The sequence below is a fragment of the Aptenodytes patagonicus genome, chromosome 10, assembly GCF_965638725.1.
Source record: "Aptenodytes patagonicus chromosome 10, bAptPat1.pri.cur, whole genome shotgun sequence".
Taxonomy (NCBI): domain Eukaryota; kingdom Metazoa; phylum Chordata; class Aves; order Sphenisciformes; family Spheniscidae; genus Aptenodytes; species Aptenodytes patagonicus.
The window spans coordinates 16,374,642-16,390,372 of NC_134958.1; the positions used below are offsets into that span (position 1 = coordinate 16,374,642).

The window sequence follows — 15,731 nt, forward strand, 5'->3', positions numbered from 1 at the left end:
ACAGGTTTGGCATTTTCGTAGGAAAGAGCTGCAAGGTGATTTGAAACACTGAGAAACAGTATCTGCAGTGATTTTGTCATCGTGGTTTTTTATGTCTGTTATAATGGAATATGAAATTAACTGAAAACATTTGTCCCAGAGCCTTGGCTATAAAGTTGCTACAGATGCAGGAGATGAGAGCATCTTTCTGGGTCTTTTTGAAAGGCATTGGGCAGCTGGAGTCTACTGTCATTTTCCCACTAGAGCAATCTGAAATAGTGGCACCAGAGAGGTTCACAAAGGGGAATCTAATGGGAATTGTGGAGAGGGTCAAATGTTCTGCATTCCCTAAGGAAACTCCTGTAAAAGTCTGTTGTACCAGTGGCATTTCCTGGGCATTTTTTCCCATAAATGTCTGGCAAATTGTGTTTGTCCTTGGAAGGCAAATGCTGCAAGGGGAAGACTGCTGGAGAGGCAGGGCTGCAGCAAAGACAGAGCAGGAATTGCTCTGGGTTTTGCTGCAGTTTCAGTTATGGGAGTAGGTGGTTCTGTATATATGTTGATGTGGTCAGAGGCCTGGCCAACTTACCAGTCCCCAGGAGCTCTCTAGCAATGGCTTCCCATAGCTTAAGGTGTGCAGTACATGCTGTGGAGATACATGGGACAGATTCTCAGAAAAGAGTCCGTTGCTCCAGTTTAGTTTCATGCCAGGACAGAAGGGGCATAATGCTCTCAGCAGCTTCAGTAGACTTACCTCCTCCCCTACATCGGATGAGGCAGCCCCTGTGATAAGGCAATGCTGGTGCAATGCAACATCGTAGTGTAGGAGCTTTCCTTGTACTGCTCAGGAGCTCCTGGCTATTCAGGAACCACAGATTGGTAGCTCTATGAATGCCCATTTCTTTGGAGACAATTCTTAATTTCACAGCCAGGTTGTATTTAAAAGAGAATATGCATGTGATGCTGGAAGAATAAGGCTGAAGAGTATCTGGTGACTTTTCTGGACTTTTTGGAATGCTTGATTTGAATAAAGGCTTAGTCCCCATAGCTGTACAACCTGGGGATAGGGCATCTCACTAGCCAGCTCTGAGTGAGAGCCACACTCTTGTGAATGAATGAGCTGGGAGTTCTGACTAGTGGCAGAACCATCAGATGTAAGGGGAATGCTTTAGCTGTCGTCCTTAATCTGCAGCTTCTTGGTGGGAGCGAGGAGTACCTTTCCATTCAGCGTCCTTCCCAGAAGCCTGAGTGTTTGTGAAGTTCAAAATTAAAAACTAAAAGGAGGCCTCTCTTGCCAGGCACTGACTGTGCTTGGAGATTGGATATCAAGTGCCAAAGACTCTGGGAGAGGTTTTGGACCAATAGAAAGCAGGAAATAGCAGAAACTTCAACACGAGATCCAGATCTATGTCCCATCTTGTGGTCCCAGGTGAGTGTGAGAAAACCAGTGGACCATGAGCTGGAGCCCTTTTGCCAGGGGAAGCAGTGCAAACACATTTTCTTTATGTTTGGCAGCAGGAGTGAGCTGCACACAAATGTCTTGCTAATTAAGCTGCTGTAGGAAATGAGAACTCAGCCAAGCGTACAAAGAGCAGGGAAAAACCCCAAAATGAACCGAGTTAATATTAGCACAAGTTACACCAACCTCATCATGAGGAACCATAAGGGAGAAGGAGAGGGGCTAAGCAAGGTCATGAAAAATTATCAAATTGTGTGTGAGTGCATATGCACAAACGCATGAATACTTCAACAAAAGCTAGTGGTGGATTGTTGAGAGGCCAATGCAGCTAAGTTCCTGCTTTGTTACATAGATAAATTGCCAAAGGAAACATTATCCAAACAGTTCTACTTCAAAGGCAAAACGACAAGCTTTGGGGAACTTGTGGTACTTTCAGTCTGGCCAATAACCAAGTGTAAAGTGTAAAATATACATGTTTAGGAAGTAGGACACATGCCGTTCAAGACAGGCCTTTCCCATGCTCTCAGACCAGTGCAGCTTCATTTGATGTGCAAATGCATGATGTGTGATCTGTCCTGGCAACGTGCTGCCTGCCAGCAGCACAAACATTTCACAAGCACCCTTTTGGGTTACTTCAGCCTGCTGTGTGCACAGCCTCCTTGGCAACCTCTGCAGCTGGAGCTTTTCTTACAGTCTATTGCTGTTGTGGTTGCACAATCCAGGTTTATTTAGCAGGTCTCGTCAAGAGACTCCAGGCAGATAAAAACACCTAAAAACCCAGCCTGGAATTGCAGGATTTGATGTTAAGATACTAGGATTAAATGACAGTACAAGGAATGGTTACAGTAATGCACTGGGGAACATACCAGTAATGCAGACTTCATCGATTCTTAGGGCAAATTGTCCCGGCAGATGTCCCAGCCTTTCTGAGCGTTGGAGACTTCAGGGCATTACAGCTGGTGGCAAGGGCCCTCCATAATGTGTTTATAAATGTCACCTGAAATCGGGTGAAATAATGTTCCCCGGAGTGCTTCCTGGCACTGCAGGCACAGCCAAAAATGTATGTACTGTGCACAGTACAGGACAGCCTCTGCTGTTTGATGAAACTCATCCTATAAACCCGTGAAAAGTAACAGTGCAAGTGCTCACCATATAGAAGCAGTGGATCATGGGTGCAGTCCCTCTTTTCAGTAGTGGCTTGAGTGGATTTAAATTTGTTGATAGCAGAAAAAAATATTGTGGTCTTTACGGTGCAACTGGGCTCTAGAGTACCTGTGCTAGGGGGATGAGGTTGGCTTTTAGTGAGGGTTCAGGATTTAAACTCAGCTGGCTGAACTGTTTTAGAATTAACCGTTCTTATGAACCAGGGGCGTGTAGATGTGCTTTTTCTCCCCCTCTAACAGTAAGCTAAGGGAATTAGGGAGATTATGCAACAGATCTGGTGACTTATCCCAGTTGTACCAAGAGGCAAGTCACCCTTGTGCCTCTACTCACTGTCTTTGTGACAAGATTCTCAGTCATACGTGCGTGCACAGCCTCTAGGCCTCAATCTTAGATAACCAAGCACTTGGCGCTGAGCACTACCCCAGTGTAGCAGCTGTGGCTACACAGACAGCTTAACCTGCTCTTCACCACTAAAATGACTGAACTTGCACTGCAGCCAGCTGTAATAATCTGTTGCTTGTATTAACCTTGAATTCCAGTGTGTCAGTTCCGGTCCTCTGAGAAAAATTAGGCAAGTGCTTATTGAAACCAGCATCCCAGCACTCCACATTGTGCTGTGTGGAAGAGGAAAGTGGGACCCCAAGCCCTAGTAGTAGCATATTCTAGCCACGCTTTAGTCTCATGAAATTATACCACTACTCTCACATCAGCCTAATCTATCCTTATAAATGGCCAAACTTCATGCTGAAGTCCCCCACTTTGCTTCAGAAGTTCCTGAGCTTTCTGGGAGAGCCACACATAGTTCCCAGATATCTGCGCGCTGTCAGTGGACACGGAAGATACAGTGAAGATACAGAAAGAATTAATCAACTATGTGTTTAACAAGGATGAAGAAGAAAGTCTAATGTGCCGAGAGAAGTCTGTTTGAATGGGTTGGGAATGCTGATGGCATCTAATAGCCACAGAGGCTTTTCCTGCTTCCTGATAGATATAGCACTGTATCAGTCATTGTGGTATGAAGTTGTTATGAGAAAAATAACTTCCTGTGTTGATGGACTTAGCATGCGGTAAACGGAGATGTATGGATGCAAATGTAAGGTGGTTGTTAATGTAGCTCTCCAGAGCTCTAGGTGTGACCATGCAGAGAGCCATAAGTAAACAGTACGGTGTATTGCTTGTTTTTTGACTTCCTCTCTAGCTAAATTGGTGCCCTGAATTCAGTGTTACTATGGGTTCTCTTTTTTTCCAGGACAGAACTGAGAAATAAGAGGGCACTGTAACACAGTGCCTCTGCATATGCAAGGCACGCTTTTTCATCCTGGCCTCTGTGGGGAGGAAGAGAAAGAGCATTCTTTGTAACATGGCACCAATATATGTGTGAATGCTATTCAGGTAGTATCAATATCCATTGCTTTGTCTAAAGGCCACAGAACTGAAATTCTTTTTGCCTTTCTTCACATCCTTTTCCCAGAAGAAATGCACAATTATTTCCAAACTCTCCCTTTACTACGCCCGTATACGCATTTATTGATACATTTACTTTCACTGGCTGGGGCTCCACAGAGTGGTTATTTACTATGGACTGAACTTTGCTCATTTCATCAGATGACAACACTCCTTGTTTTCAGTGGGTTCCAGAACAACCTTCCTTCATTCACTTTGCTTTCAGAAAAGCACTCCATTGCTTGTACCTATGTGACTGCTTGGAGTGGTGAGACAGGTTGCAAACAGGTCAGAGAGATGGGGAATATGAAGAGTGCTAATTGTCCACTCACAATCCCATGACAGTGTTGTCCATGCCACTAGTTAAATAGAAATGAAACTCTGCTTAATATATTCCTGATATCCCAGACTTTCAGGAACAGTACTCTTTTTTGAGAATGCAATTTCACTCCTATTATTAAGTGTTATTCTCTTTTATCCCATCTGTTTTAGTCAAGTTACTTTATCTATTGTGATTGCCTGTAGAGTGTTGATTAAACCAACAGTAGTATTCTGTGACACTGAGGTATAACCATTGCTTGCCATACAATGACGTAGCTTGGCCTTATTAACTGAGTAGTTACTTTAGCTAAATATGCACCATTTCAAAAGAGGAATGCTGTTCCTGGCAATGAAAGTAACCCTGGAATAAAGGGATTGCTTGAGGGAGAGTTGTATAGTACCTGGCCATGTGAATTTTACTGGCTGTCAAATAACATTGTCCTTTTCCCCTGTTTTAGCATTTTGAAATTAAAGACAAGTAGAATATCACTCTATAAAAGATCTGAGTGTTAATTTAATCATCTCTGTGACTCATCTACTAGAGAAAGAAAAGGCATCATGATTTTTGTCAAACATTATCCAAAACTCAAGCTGTGATGCAGCAGTTTGCAAGGGTGCCCCACTGGTTCTGATGATTTCAGACCTTCCCCAATAGCTAAACTTTATGACCATGAGGGTGAGGATGAACTTTGGCTATGACCTAGATCTGCAATTCACAAGTGTTTTTCATACAGCTGCAATAATATTCCAGAAAATGTAATTGGCCTTTTACTTCATTCACTTTTGCAAATGAAAATAAAGCTACTGTGAGAGCAGATCTTTTGCTAAGAAAATATTTTTTTTAATATTTTTATAGCTCTGTCAACAATAAAGGAGTCTCACAGTCTAAAGTCTTTCTCTAAGCCTTTTTAATGGAAAAAACTTCATAGAAAATATCCTTTTACTTTTTTAATAACATATAACTATATACATGATTAAAAACTGTAACAAAAAGCTGCAGGGACTGGAAAAATGTTTTGTTGGATCCATGCAGATGGTACATTTAAAAAAGGATTTCACAAATCCATGTACATCAAATGGAGCTGCAGTGACAGGGTTGAAAAAAATGGCGACTCTATATTATTTACCTGAATGTACTGGGAATAAAGCACAGACGTACAAAATACACAAAAAGAATACAAAAGAGTACATGGTGTAAATGCTGTTAGCACAGGAAGTTTCTTTTTTAAGTAAATAGGAGAAAAGAAGTAAAATCTCCTTTTTCACATTTTATATTGCAGTTTAAAAGATAACTAATCTCTTATTTGCTGTATTTTGTTTTTCTTCTCTCTGACATACGCTACAGTAGAAGTATATGGCAATTGCGTTTAACAACTCAGGAATATTTTGATTCATCTCCATGTCTGTGAATGTACTGGCATTTCTGAATAACATCATGTATACATATTGCTTTAAAAACACATACAGAGTTTGACATGAGTTAGAAATACAAAATATTGAGGGCCACCACGCTACAAAGTGCTGGATTCTCTTGTCCTGATCCAGCAGTATGTTTAAGGACACACACAACTTCAAATCTAAGAGGAATTCCTCAGAGAGTAAATGAAGTTAAGAACGTGCAGAAATGATTTGCTGATCAGGTCTGGAGTTTTCAACAGTTCGTAGTACAGACTCTGCAGCTAGGAAAACTGTTACACCTGAGGCCATAATTCTGTCCTTACACCCCAGATAATGTAGCTACACAGTGTAGATGATTTACTGTACTTTTAAAATAAATTTTCTTAATTCTAAGTTAAAACATAAAACCTCTTTTAAAAAAGTCTGGGGAATCGATGAGCTTTGCAGCTGGAAAGAACAAAGAGATGGTGTTTAGTTTGTTAGTTACAAGTTGGAAGAGATTCTGTAGGCAGCAGGCAATAATGTGACAGGTTTTAAACACCTCATTTCTAAAAGAACTTGCTCATATTTTTGTCCTGGGCCAAAAAAAGAACAGACGTAATTGAAAAGTCAGTACCAGCCAGTAAGCTCACCTGAGGCTCACAAGCATGGTGAAGATGGCAAATAAGAAACTAAAGTCAAGCTTACTTCTTGTCAGGTGGGCTTTTGCTGGGTTCTTCCTGCTGTAACAAATACTTAATAATTCCCAGTGTAATCACAGGCAGTTTAAGAGCAGACAAATAAATGGAGTCTGTGTGTGCATACACTTGTTTAAAAAAAGAAAAAAAGGTGAAAACAACAACAGTAACAACAACAACAAAACTAGACAAGCAGTGAAAGCTGAAATACTCTGTGAAGCCTTGGGATCTGTTCCTGTTCTCCTTAACACAGTCCCACCCTGTCTGGCCATGCTCTTTTGGCAGGCAGGTAAAACCTTTCAAGTTCCTGTAAGTGAGGGAGAATTTTTGCTTATAGCAAGACATAAAGTAATTATGAAAATAAGCTTTGAAAACCAAATCGCTGTGGGTCATGAAAGCCAAATCTCACTGATAAGTATTTGGATTTCATTGTCCATAATAATGGTTTGATTCCCTCCCCAGTTTGACCTCTTTATGTGAGCATGCTAATTGGAAAATTGCCAATATACCAGTTTGTGGCTCATTACTGTTCAGAGTCTTTTATTTTTTAAGAACATCAATGATACTTGTTTATGTTGTTCATTGCTAGCATTTTGGGTAGAATCTGGCTTGTAAAGCCCTGATTGAAACTAGAATGTCAATACAAGGCAGGTGTGTTCGAGAAGGCAACCTGAAAGCAGTAAGACTTATTTTGTTTCTTTAAAGAAGAGATAAATGTGTATGTGCATGCATTTGCATTTATCAGTTTTATAGCTAGAACCGTTATTAAATGATGCCCAATAGCAATTTTATCTCTTGTTATGATTTGTTTTATAAAGATGTAACGATTCTCAGGAGAGTTTTATGAAAACATGCAGAGTTGGTTTGCATTAGGTATGCAGTTATGTGCCCAGTATATAGGTTGCAACTTAACTTCTTAAATACATATCGTGTAACACTTTTTATTTCCTGAGTGCTGGTCTCCATAAGGAATAGAGAGGGTGGCATCATGTGCTCTTCTGCACGTGGTCCGTCATTTTAGGAGTTCTTCTGAGGGATCTTTATTGTCACAGTTTTAACTTCAGAATATTCTCTCAGTCCACATTCACCCCTAAAAAACAAATTGCAGCATCAGCTTACATCAGACATTAATTCTTTATTGAGCAAAAAACTGCAAAGTGATTCCTTGATAAAGATACAACGTAAACTTCTTGGCATAGGTTTCTGTTGTACTGTGATTTTGTACAGGTTTTCCTTTCATGCCATCTTTCAGAAAACCTGAAGATGAAGTTTCAGTTTATGTCAAAAGAACAATGGATGGCTCCAGCATTTGATAAGGAGATACAGAACGACATTAAACCCAGAAATACTCACTGTCCACTGATGGAACTGTTGGGAGTGAATTGATGTCCTCTGTCCTTTCCTTGAAAATGTCCAAACACCAAGACCTGCACCACCGGCCAGTGAAATTACTGCTTATATTTGCACTCAAGAAAGAGAAGGTCCAAACTGAGTACTATGGAAATTGAACTACTCGCAACCCTGGATAAAGATGAACTTGACTCCTAACCCCCTGATCTTTTTTCCCTGACAAAATATCCAGCAGCAGAAATCAGCATTTGCATGTACTGTGGAAGAGCGTTCAGCTTGCTCAGATTTCCACTAGATTTATGTAGAAGACCTCTTTTTGTCCTGGCAAGGCATCTTACATAAGATCCTCTATACTGCTAGAAGCTAGCCACTTGGTCCCAGTCATCTGACACATGGTTCTGAGGAGCACGTGTTCTGCTCTGGATAAATTATGCTTAAGAAATGGGCATTTCTGAATGCTATTTAGATTTTGTTGTAGTCAGCTCCAACCTGGCTCATCTCTTAGGCAACTCTGCTGAGGTTTAGAGTGGGTATTGTGTGGCTTCTTGGGAGTTATGCCTGTCTTCTCTGAAGTATAGGTATTTGCATTTTGCTGTGCATATTTTGAGTAATGGAGAAGTGTTCTAGTCAAGTCCTTAGTTAAATTCTAATACATCTGCCGAATGCTGTGTATGTAAAGCAAACAATGTCCCCACCTCTGAACACAGGTACAGTCCCAGTCTGGAAGTAGAGTATCTCCTCTATATGAACTCATATGAGGATTCTTTTGCACAGGCTCTTACAGACATTTGTTTCTTGATTAAATTCTTATCCCCACTCCTAAAACACACACAATACTGCTCCCTTACTTATATTAAAATCTAAAAAGTGCTGACATGCACATCAGTGTTTGACACTGCCTTCCCTCTGGATCCTTTTGTGCAGAATTTAATGCCGACTGCACCATAAAGAGTATTTCAGGGGAATTCCTCAGAACCTCCTTCTAATAAGTGTTGCTTTCAGAATGGAGTGAGGGGCCACTGTTCAGAGCAATTAAACCCCTCTGTATGCCCCCAGTGTTGCATAGCCTACTTTGTATTTACCTCTACCTTGTAAATTTTACACAAAATATAACATTGGGGGAGGAACTCCTTTAACCTTCCTTGGAAAGTTAATTCATTTGGGCAGAAATATCAGTATTTACCAGCCCATTTCACTCCACCTGCAGTTTTGAAAACTTTCTGATGTGCCTGTTGGCTTAGTAAGCCTTACATGTGATACAGTGGTTGATATTTAACTCAGACTGATGATTCAGTAGGCATTTTAAGATTTACCAGAGTCTAAGTACATGCCAGGAAATATATTAGTAAAGATTTTTTGACATGTGAAAGGTTCTCATTGATTTGGACCACCCCACCCCCAGCTTTCAGTAGAAAGTGGTAGATTTGTCTCCAAAGAATGACCAAAAATTTTAGCTGTTTATCAGACTCAGCTGAGCCCCAGAACCACTCCCTTATGGCTCAGTGGAAGCTGTCACTGGTAGCCGCATGGAGCCCAATAACTAATGCTAGTAAGTCTCTCTGTGTGAAAGTTTCTGCTTGACTCAGTAGGGCTGCGGCTTGGCTCCAGACACCTGTCGGACACATTTTTGCAAGTCAATAGATAACCTAGCCAACAGAGTACCCAGTGCCTTTATGTATGTTCCAACTGCCAGCTGATTTCTTATCTTGGCCTGGCAAACAAAATTAGATGTATTTATTGTCTGTTTCTTCACCTCAAGTCTTCAGGGCCTTACACGTTTTGTTTTCTGGCCAAAAGTTTGGAAGTGGACAACTCTGATGAATTCTAAGGCAAGTATTTTTCAAAAGTTAAGAAGTTGCTCATGCTGAATAGGAAGATGGGTTATTCCAGACATTCAGAGCAGAAGAGTCAGTGTGTGTTCAATTAAAAGGCTTGCTTGTCCCCACAGCCTAATACAGGGAAATAGGGAGCAAGAACATCCTGTTCTATGGCCACTTTGGGTCTTCTTGGATTGCAGTTCGGTATCAGGGTGAGAACAAGGGTTGTGTCTGTGAAAAGGAAGGAGCCCACAGGTCAAGTTTGCATGATGCTATCCCTTGGTTGTGTAGGTGTGAGGGAAGGGGAACAAATCACTCTCCAAAAATGAATATTACATACTCTCTTCCCTCCCTCAGTCTAAGAGAAAAAATATAAGGAGAAGAATTACAACTCCAAGTCGGTCTCCTGCTTGCACTTCTTTTTGGGAATGCAACTATGCACTGCTGTATCTCAGAGCTATCCAAACAATAATAATTCCTATGACATTAAAGGACAGTTCTGAAGTAGAATGGCACCTCCTTCCCTTGAAGACATTTGGACAGAGACTATAATTTTGGGGGACTCTAACATAAAATGGCCACATGTGGCTATCTGGGATGAATCACCTGATTTTTAGTTACAGAGGTTAAATTTTACACCACTCAGGTAGTGATAAGAAGCTTTAAAGAAGTGTAAATGTAAAAAAAAATCCCTCATTTAGACTCCTTTAAGAATACAAGAATATTGTAAGTAGCCTTAATGTAAACAGAAATCAGCTGTATTGTGTACATGAGTTCTGGATCTGTACTAGTATGCACATATCCTGCTACATTTTGTGGGAGTGTAAAATGAGTATAGCAGATCTCAACTTTCTGCGTTCATTTTTTTCCCCATGTGTGATAAAAATCTGTAAATTTAAATGTAGGAACAAAACAAGTCTCAGATAATACAGTGCTAGCACAGACAGCAAAGTGGCACAATTATGATCTGGCTGTAACATAGTATTAGCTTAGCAACGACACACATCTGTATGGACACTTTCTCTTCTTTTTTTTTTTTTTTGTTTGTTTGTTCATTAATTGCCTGACTCAACATTATTTATGCTGTAAAATGTATCCCTTAAAAACAGGGATCTAAGAAACTGTGGCATTTTAATAAAAAGTATGCAGATATTAATGCAGGGGGGAGCAGGTGAATTAGAAGGTGATATCTGATCAAAGAGGTTCTGAAAGGAGTAGAATAATTACTCATAAGTAGGTTTTCAGGCATCTTTGTGAGATAGAGATTATTGCCATTCCAAACATTTATTGTTTATGATGAATATTTTCAAAGCTGTAGATGGGAATCAAATGTACAACTACGGTAGATTTTTCCATGGGAGCTGGGGTGCTGCCTGGTTTCCCCCCCTTTCAAAAAATTTACAATATCAATATGTGAATATTTTGCTTGCACAATTAACCTCCCTGAAGTCAACGGGGTCACTCTTCGGTGTCAAGTTACTCATGTGCTCTATCGAGCTTAGTAGTTTTAGAATATTTTCACAATGATAAGAGTTAGATGAACTGACATATTTATGCCAGTGTGAGATCACCTCATAACTCATGAATGTGGAGAATAGTATGAATGTGTTATTCAAAGTACTCCCTAATGAGGGAAAATATTTCAGACTACATAGAGCTTATTTTATAGATCAAGTTGTATACTTCAACGTATTTAAAGTTTTAAAGAGTTTGACCTTACTTTAGTTTTACTGCAGAGTTTGCCATTAGCCATAAGCTATTTTGAAAGCTTAGGTGAGACATATCTGGTATACATGCCTCCTGCACAGAAATTAATTGAATCCTTTGTATGCGTAACCAATCTCGGGCTGATGCAGTTGCTAAACTTCCTTGTGATTGTAATGAGAATTAAAAACTGGTAAGACTTTAAATTAGGTGCATGGGACAGTATTTGAGTGTGGAGCTCCATTTCAAAATATTTGGCACTTAGTTCTAAATGGAATAAGAAAAGACAGAAAGCTTTCTAATGGAAGGTGATTTTTTGAAGGGGATGTAAACACATTTGCCTATCCTTCTCTAGGCCTGATTTCATTTAACATTGTTTATAAATCTGGAAGAGATAGATAGCATTTTAATAAAATTCAGATGCACCTATATTAATAAATGTAGGAAAAAGTAAAGAAAGGAAAAAATAGCAAGAGAAGCAAAATATATATGGCAAAACAACTTTGAAACAAGTACACCAAACCAGTCAACAAGCACACAGCAGTACCAAAAAGACAATCTTTCTGCAAAAGAGCTGGTTAATATGGCTAAGAAAAACTCTCAGAAAACACAGGTTACAAGTTCAGAAAAACACTCAGAAATTTTCAGTTCCTTTCAGAATAAGAAGGGAGTTCCAGTAATTTATTCTATGTCAAAAAAAAAAAAAAGGGGGAAAAGAAAATGGTCTTACCATGTAAATCAATTGCATTTAGAACTGGCAATGATTATCAGTCATCTTATATTATGCCCTGATCCTCAGATGGCAATATTTCCTGATCTTAATTTGCATGGAAGGATTCATTAATGTTTATTAAGCTGTAGAGCTGAAAACAGTTTAGAAGACAGCAGTGTAATACTTACATCTCTCTCCCATTGCCAGACATTTTGAATCCTCCAAAAGGACTTTGGGCATTTAAGGCATTGTAGCAATTTATCCTGAAACAGGAAGAGGCATTAAGTCCATCTGCGCTGTTAGAAAGACCTTTGGACAACTCAGGGAGAGGCTGAAACTTGTGGAGCTAAGGACACTGTATACCTCTTAGTAATAACAAACTTGTCTCGTGTTGAAAAGAAATGAGGGATTTATGCCACGAAAACAACATTCTGCTCCTTACTCATAAGGAGAATGGGATTTGGCCTGTGAGGAATGGAGGAGGGCACCGAAAACTTGGATGCAGCTTCAGTAATGAACTGTTAGTCTGCTGACAAACCTCAGTCCCAGTTTATAACACAGAGCTATTAGATTTGAATTTATCCTTTTTCTCCCTGATTTCTTGTGGATCTTTAGTTTATCCAGGCTTGACATACCAAATTGCAAGCTATTAAACTCTAGAAGTGGCATTACCTATTCCTAAGGTCTAGAGAGAAGAGGTGTCCCCTCAGTTCCTTAATGTTGTAGACAGTACATGATTCTTTGTGCCTTTAGCAGAAACCTCACAGGATTCCTCTGCTCCACAGAAAGGATCGTTTATACTCTGCTTTGTTTGTTTTCAGTAATGCCGTTCAGCAGTGTGGCTGCCATGCTAATGGGAAGCAAAGCGCTTTCCAGTTTTCAATAGCATTCACCCGCAGTGAGCAGAGTCACAACACCTCCCTACAGCTGTTCCATATCTTGGTTAGTGATTCACCACTAGGATGGTCTAGAAAAACATTTTTCAGACAAAGGGTGCAAAACTGAGGTGCCGTAACGATAGCGAGTCAAGCTCATTATCTCCAAGAGCAGGAGTGTGATAACTTCTGCCTTACCAGACTGTCCCAGCCTGCATTGCTGAAGAGACTGTCAGGGCCTTGTTTATGTCATTTGTAAAGACAGCAGCTACCAGCCCAAAATCAGAATTGTTGGCTCTCTCTATAACTTCATCCATGGTTTTAAATCTCAGTATTTCTTGAACAGGCCCAAAAATCTGCAACAAAGATTAATCATTAATTAATAAACCAGCCCACTCAGAGGCAGTTTATTCCTGTTTTATTCTGCTTTTTTAATTGTCTTCTCTCTCCTGTTGTACTCTTTATAAATTCCCATAGCAACATTTAATTGTGATAATAGCTGTCTGTAAAACGACATGAATTTCCCAAAGCAGTTGCCTCAGTGGAACTCATCCATTCTTCCCTTATCTTTTTGAGGTCTGAGACTTTACAGCCAATGACAAAAATTGAGCTTCTTTACCCAACTGATGTTGTCAGTTGCTGTGTGCATAAGGAGTTCTGAAAAGATTTTACTCTTTTTTTTCTTTTTTTTTTAAATATAGTGGTAATTTTCACTCTAAAGCTTTTGTTTCAGGAAGTAAACAAAAGAAAAAAAATCATTTTTAGGACATTCTAAAATGATCTTGCCCGTGTGTGTGAATACCTCCTCCTTGGCAATCCGCATGTCATCTGTTACATTGGAAAACACCGTAGGTTCAATGAAGAAGCCCTTTCTTCCTAGCCCTTTACCCCCACATTCAAGTTTTGCTCCTTCAGTAATGCCACTTTGAATCAGTTCCAAGATCTTGTTGTATTGTTTTTTATCAATCTGAAAGAGAGAAGAAGCCATTTGACTTGCAGACCGTGCACTTGACAATCAAGTCAAAATTGGTTTTTAGGCAAGTCATGTCCCAGTGAGTAGACTCATGCTTATATTCACTTCTCTTTGAGCTGGAGATGCCAAAGATCTACAAATAGCTGCTGACTGTAACCTAGGGCTCAGTCTTCTTAAGGATGTGTCCCCTATGTATGTGGCTCAACCCACATTCTTGCTAAGCGATTTGGTTTATAAGCACAAACAAAACAGATCATTATTTTTTGTCCCAGGTTAACTTCCTGAAAATGGTAAGCCCAGCTGGTTATTAGTGGCAGGAACATCTTCTAAAGACCTATTTCTAATTCTGCCCATCTTTTGCTTAGAACGCCTAGTGGTCTACAAGCACAGTTACGGTTGTAGACAATTCTTGAAAGTAAGCGCTCACAGATATTTTGAGAGCTGCTCACAATTTACAGCTGTATCTTGGGGGCTGAAGATCAGAATCTTGCTGTTAAAGCTGTGAGGCAAACTTATTGATATTTAAGATGAGAGTTTTTACTTAACAAGAAACACCTCTGAGCTGCACAGATTATCTGCTCCATTAGAATTTTAATTTTTAAAACTTTTATCATGTCAGCTACCCTGGACTGTGAGTGCGTATGCACTGACTGACCTCTGTCCTAGTAGAGTTTAAACGCTTCCAGGCACCTTCTGGGCCGTAGAGCCAAAGCACTGTTCCTTTACCTGTGGACCTTGTTCCGTAGTTGGGTCAAAAGGACTCCCCACAACTCTCCTCTTTGCACGTTCTACGCTTCTTCTAACAAACTCTTCATAGATTGATTCTTCCACATAAATCCGTGAGCCTGCAGTGCAGCATTGACCTTGATTGAAGAAGACCCCTTGGTGAGCTTGTTCCACAGCATAGTCCACTAAAAAACCAAGACAGCATATGTTGCTCTGAAACATCATAGACACATCTGCTGTTACATCAGTGTCATGTGTATTGCATAGTGCCACATTCCGAAAACTTAGAAGTAGGATTTGGTTAAAAAAACCAAAACAGTGACCAAATCAAAACATACTATTGTGTGTTGGGTCATAAATGAAGATGATTCATTTCATTTTGTGTCATAATCCCTGTGAAAATACAGAGTTTTTAAACATGTCTAAAGTTGATTTTTTCCCCATTTATTCCACCCTGGACATAGCTATACCAGAGGGATATTTGGCGCATTACAACTGTTTCAGAAACATTAGATTGCAAGGGACCACTTGGGACTTCAGGCATCGTCTAGGTAAAGAAGGGTCCATAGGTAATACATTCCACATGCTATCTTGTGACACAAGCCACAAAATATTGCTTAATATCCCACTGCAAAAATTAAATCAAGACAGTGCTTTAGCAGTCTATAGGAGTAGGGTATGCACGAACAACTTCACCAATGTCAGCAATTTGTAATTTATCAACCAAAACTCTTAAGAGACCCTAGGAAGTGGATTGTGCTGCACATTATAGAAGTCTGTCTGACTGGGGTCAGTAGAAGAGTGGAAGATTTGTCTGTAACCCCAAGTTTGCACTTGGTTTAATACTGCATATGTGAGAATTAGAACCAACCAAGTACTTGAGAGACTTTGACTTTGATAATGGCAAGACCTATCCTTCCCAAAAAGCCAGATTATTTTTCTGCAAGACAGAAACATCTTCTTGGCCTGTACAGGTGACCGAGTAAGGCTTTAAAAATATAGGTCAATTATAGAAAAATCAACCCTTGATTTCTACTCTAACTTCCTTGGAGGTACAACTAACACATCCACTATCCAAGCAGGAGAGAGGATCCAGTCACATTTAGACATTCAGAGCTAAATTCTCCAATTGG

At 40.0% G+C, this 15,731-nt stretch overlaps 1 protein-coding gene across 5 annotated transcripts in view; it reads right to left on the reverse strand.

The window, feature by feature from the left end:
• Nucleotides 1-5,180: 5,180 nt before the first annotated feature.
• ALDH1A2 (aldehyde dehydrogenase 1 family member A2) overlaps nucleotides 5,181-15,731 on the reverse strand; it is a 58,988-nt gene continuing 48,437 nt past the window's right edge. For all 5 annotated transcript variants that reach the window (XM_076348278.1, XM_076348277.1, XM_076348274.1 and 2 more), the window contains exons 9-13: nucleotides 14,599-14,783; nucleotides 13,702-13,866; nucleotides 13,098-13,255; nucleotides 12,213-12,287; nucleotides 5,181-7,531 (exon numbers count right to left, since the gene is read on the reverse strand). In XM_076348278.1, coding sequence (XP_076204393.1) covers nucleotides 7,459-7,531; nucleotides 12,213-12,287; nucleotides 13,098-13,255; nucleotides 13,702-13,866; nucleotides 14,599-14,783 — 656 coding nt within the window. In that variant the 3' untranslated portion in view covers nucleotides 5,181-7,458. The remainder of the gene's footprint in view (nucleotides 7,532-12,212; nucleotides 12,288-13,097; nucleotides 13,256-13,701; nucleotides 13,867-14,598; nucleotides 14,784-15,731) is intronic.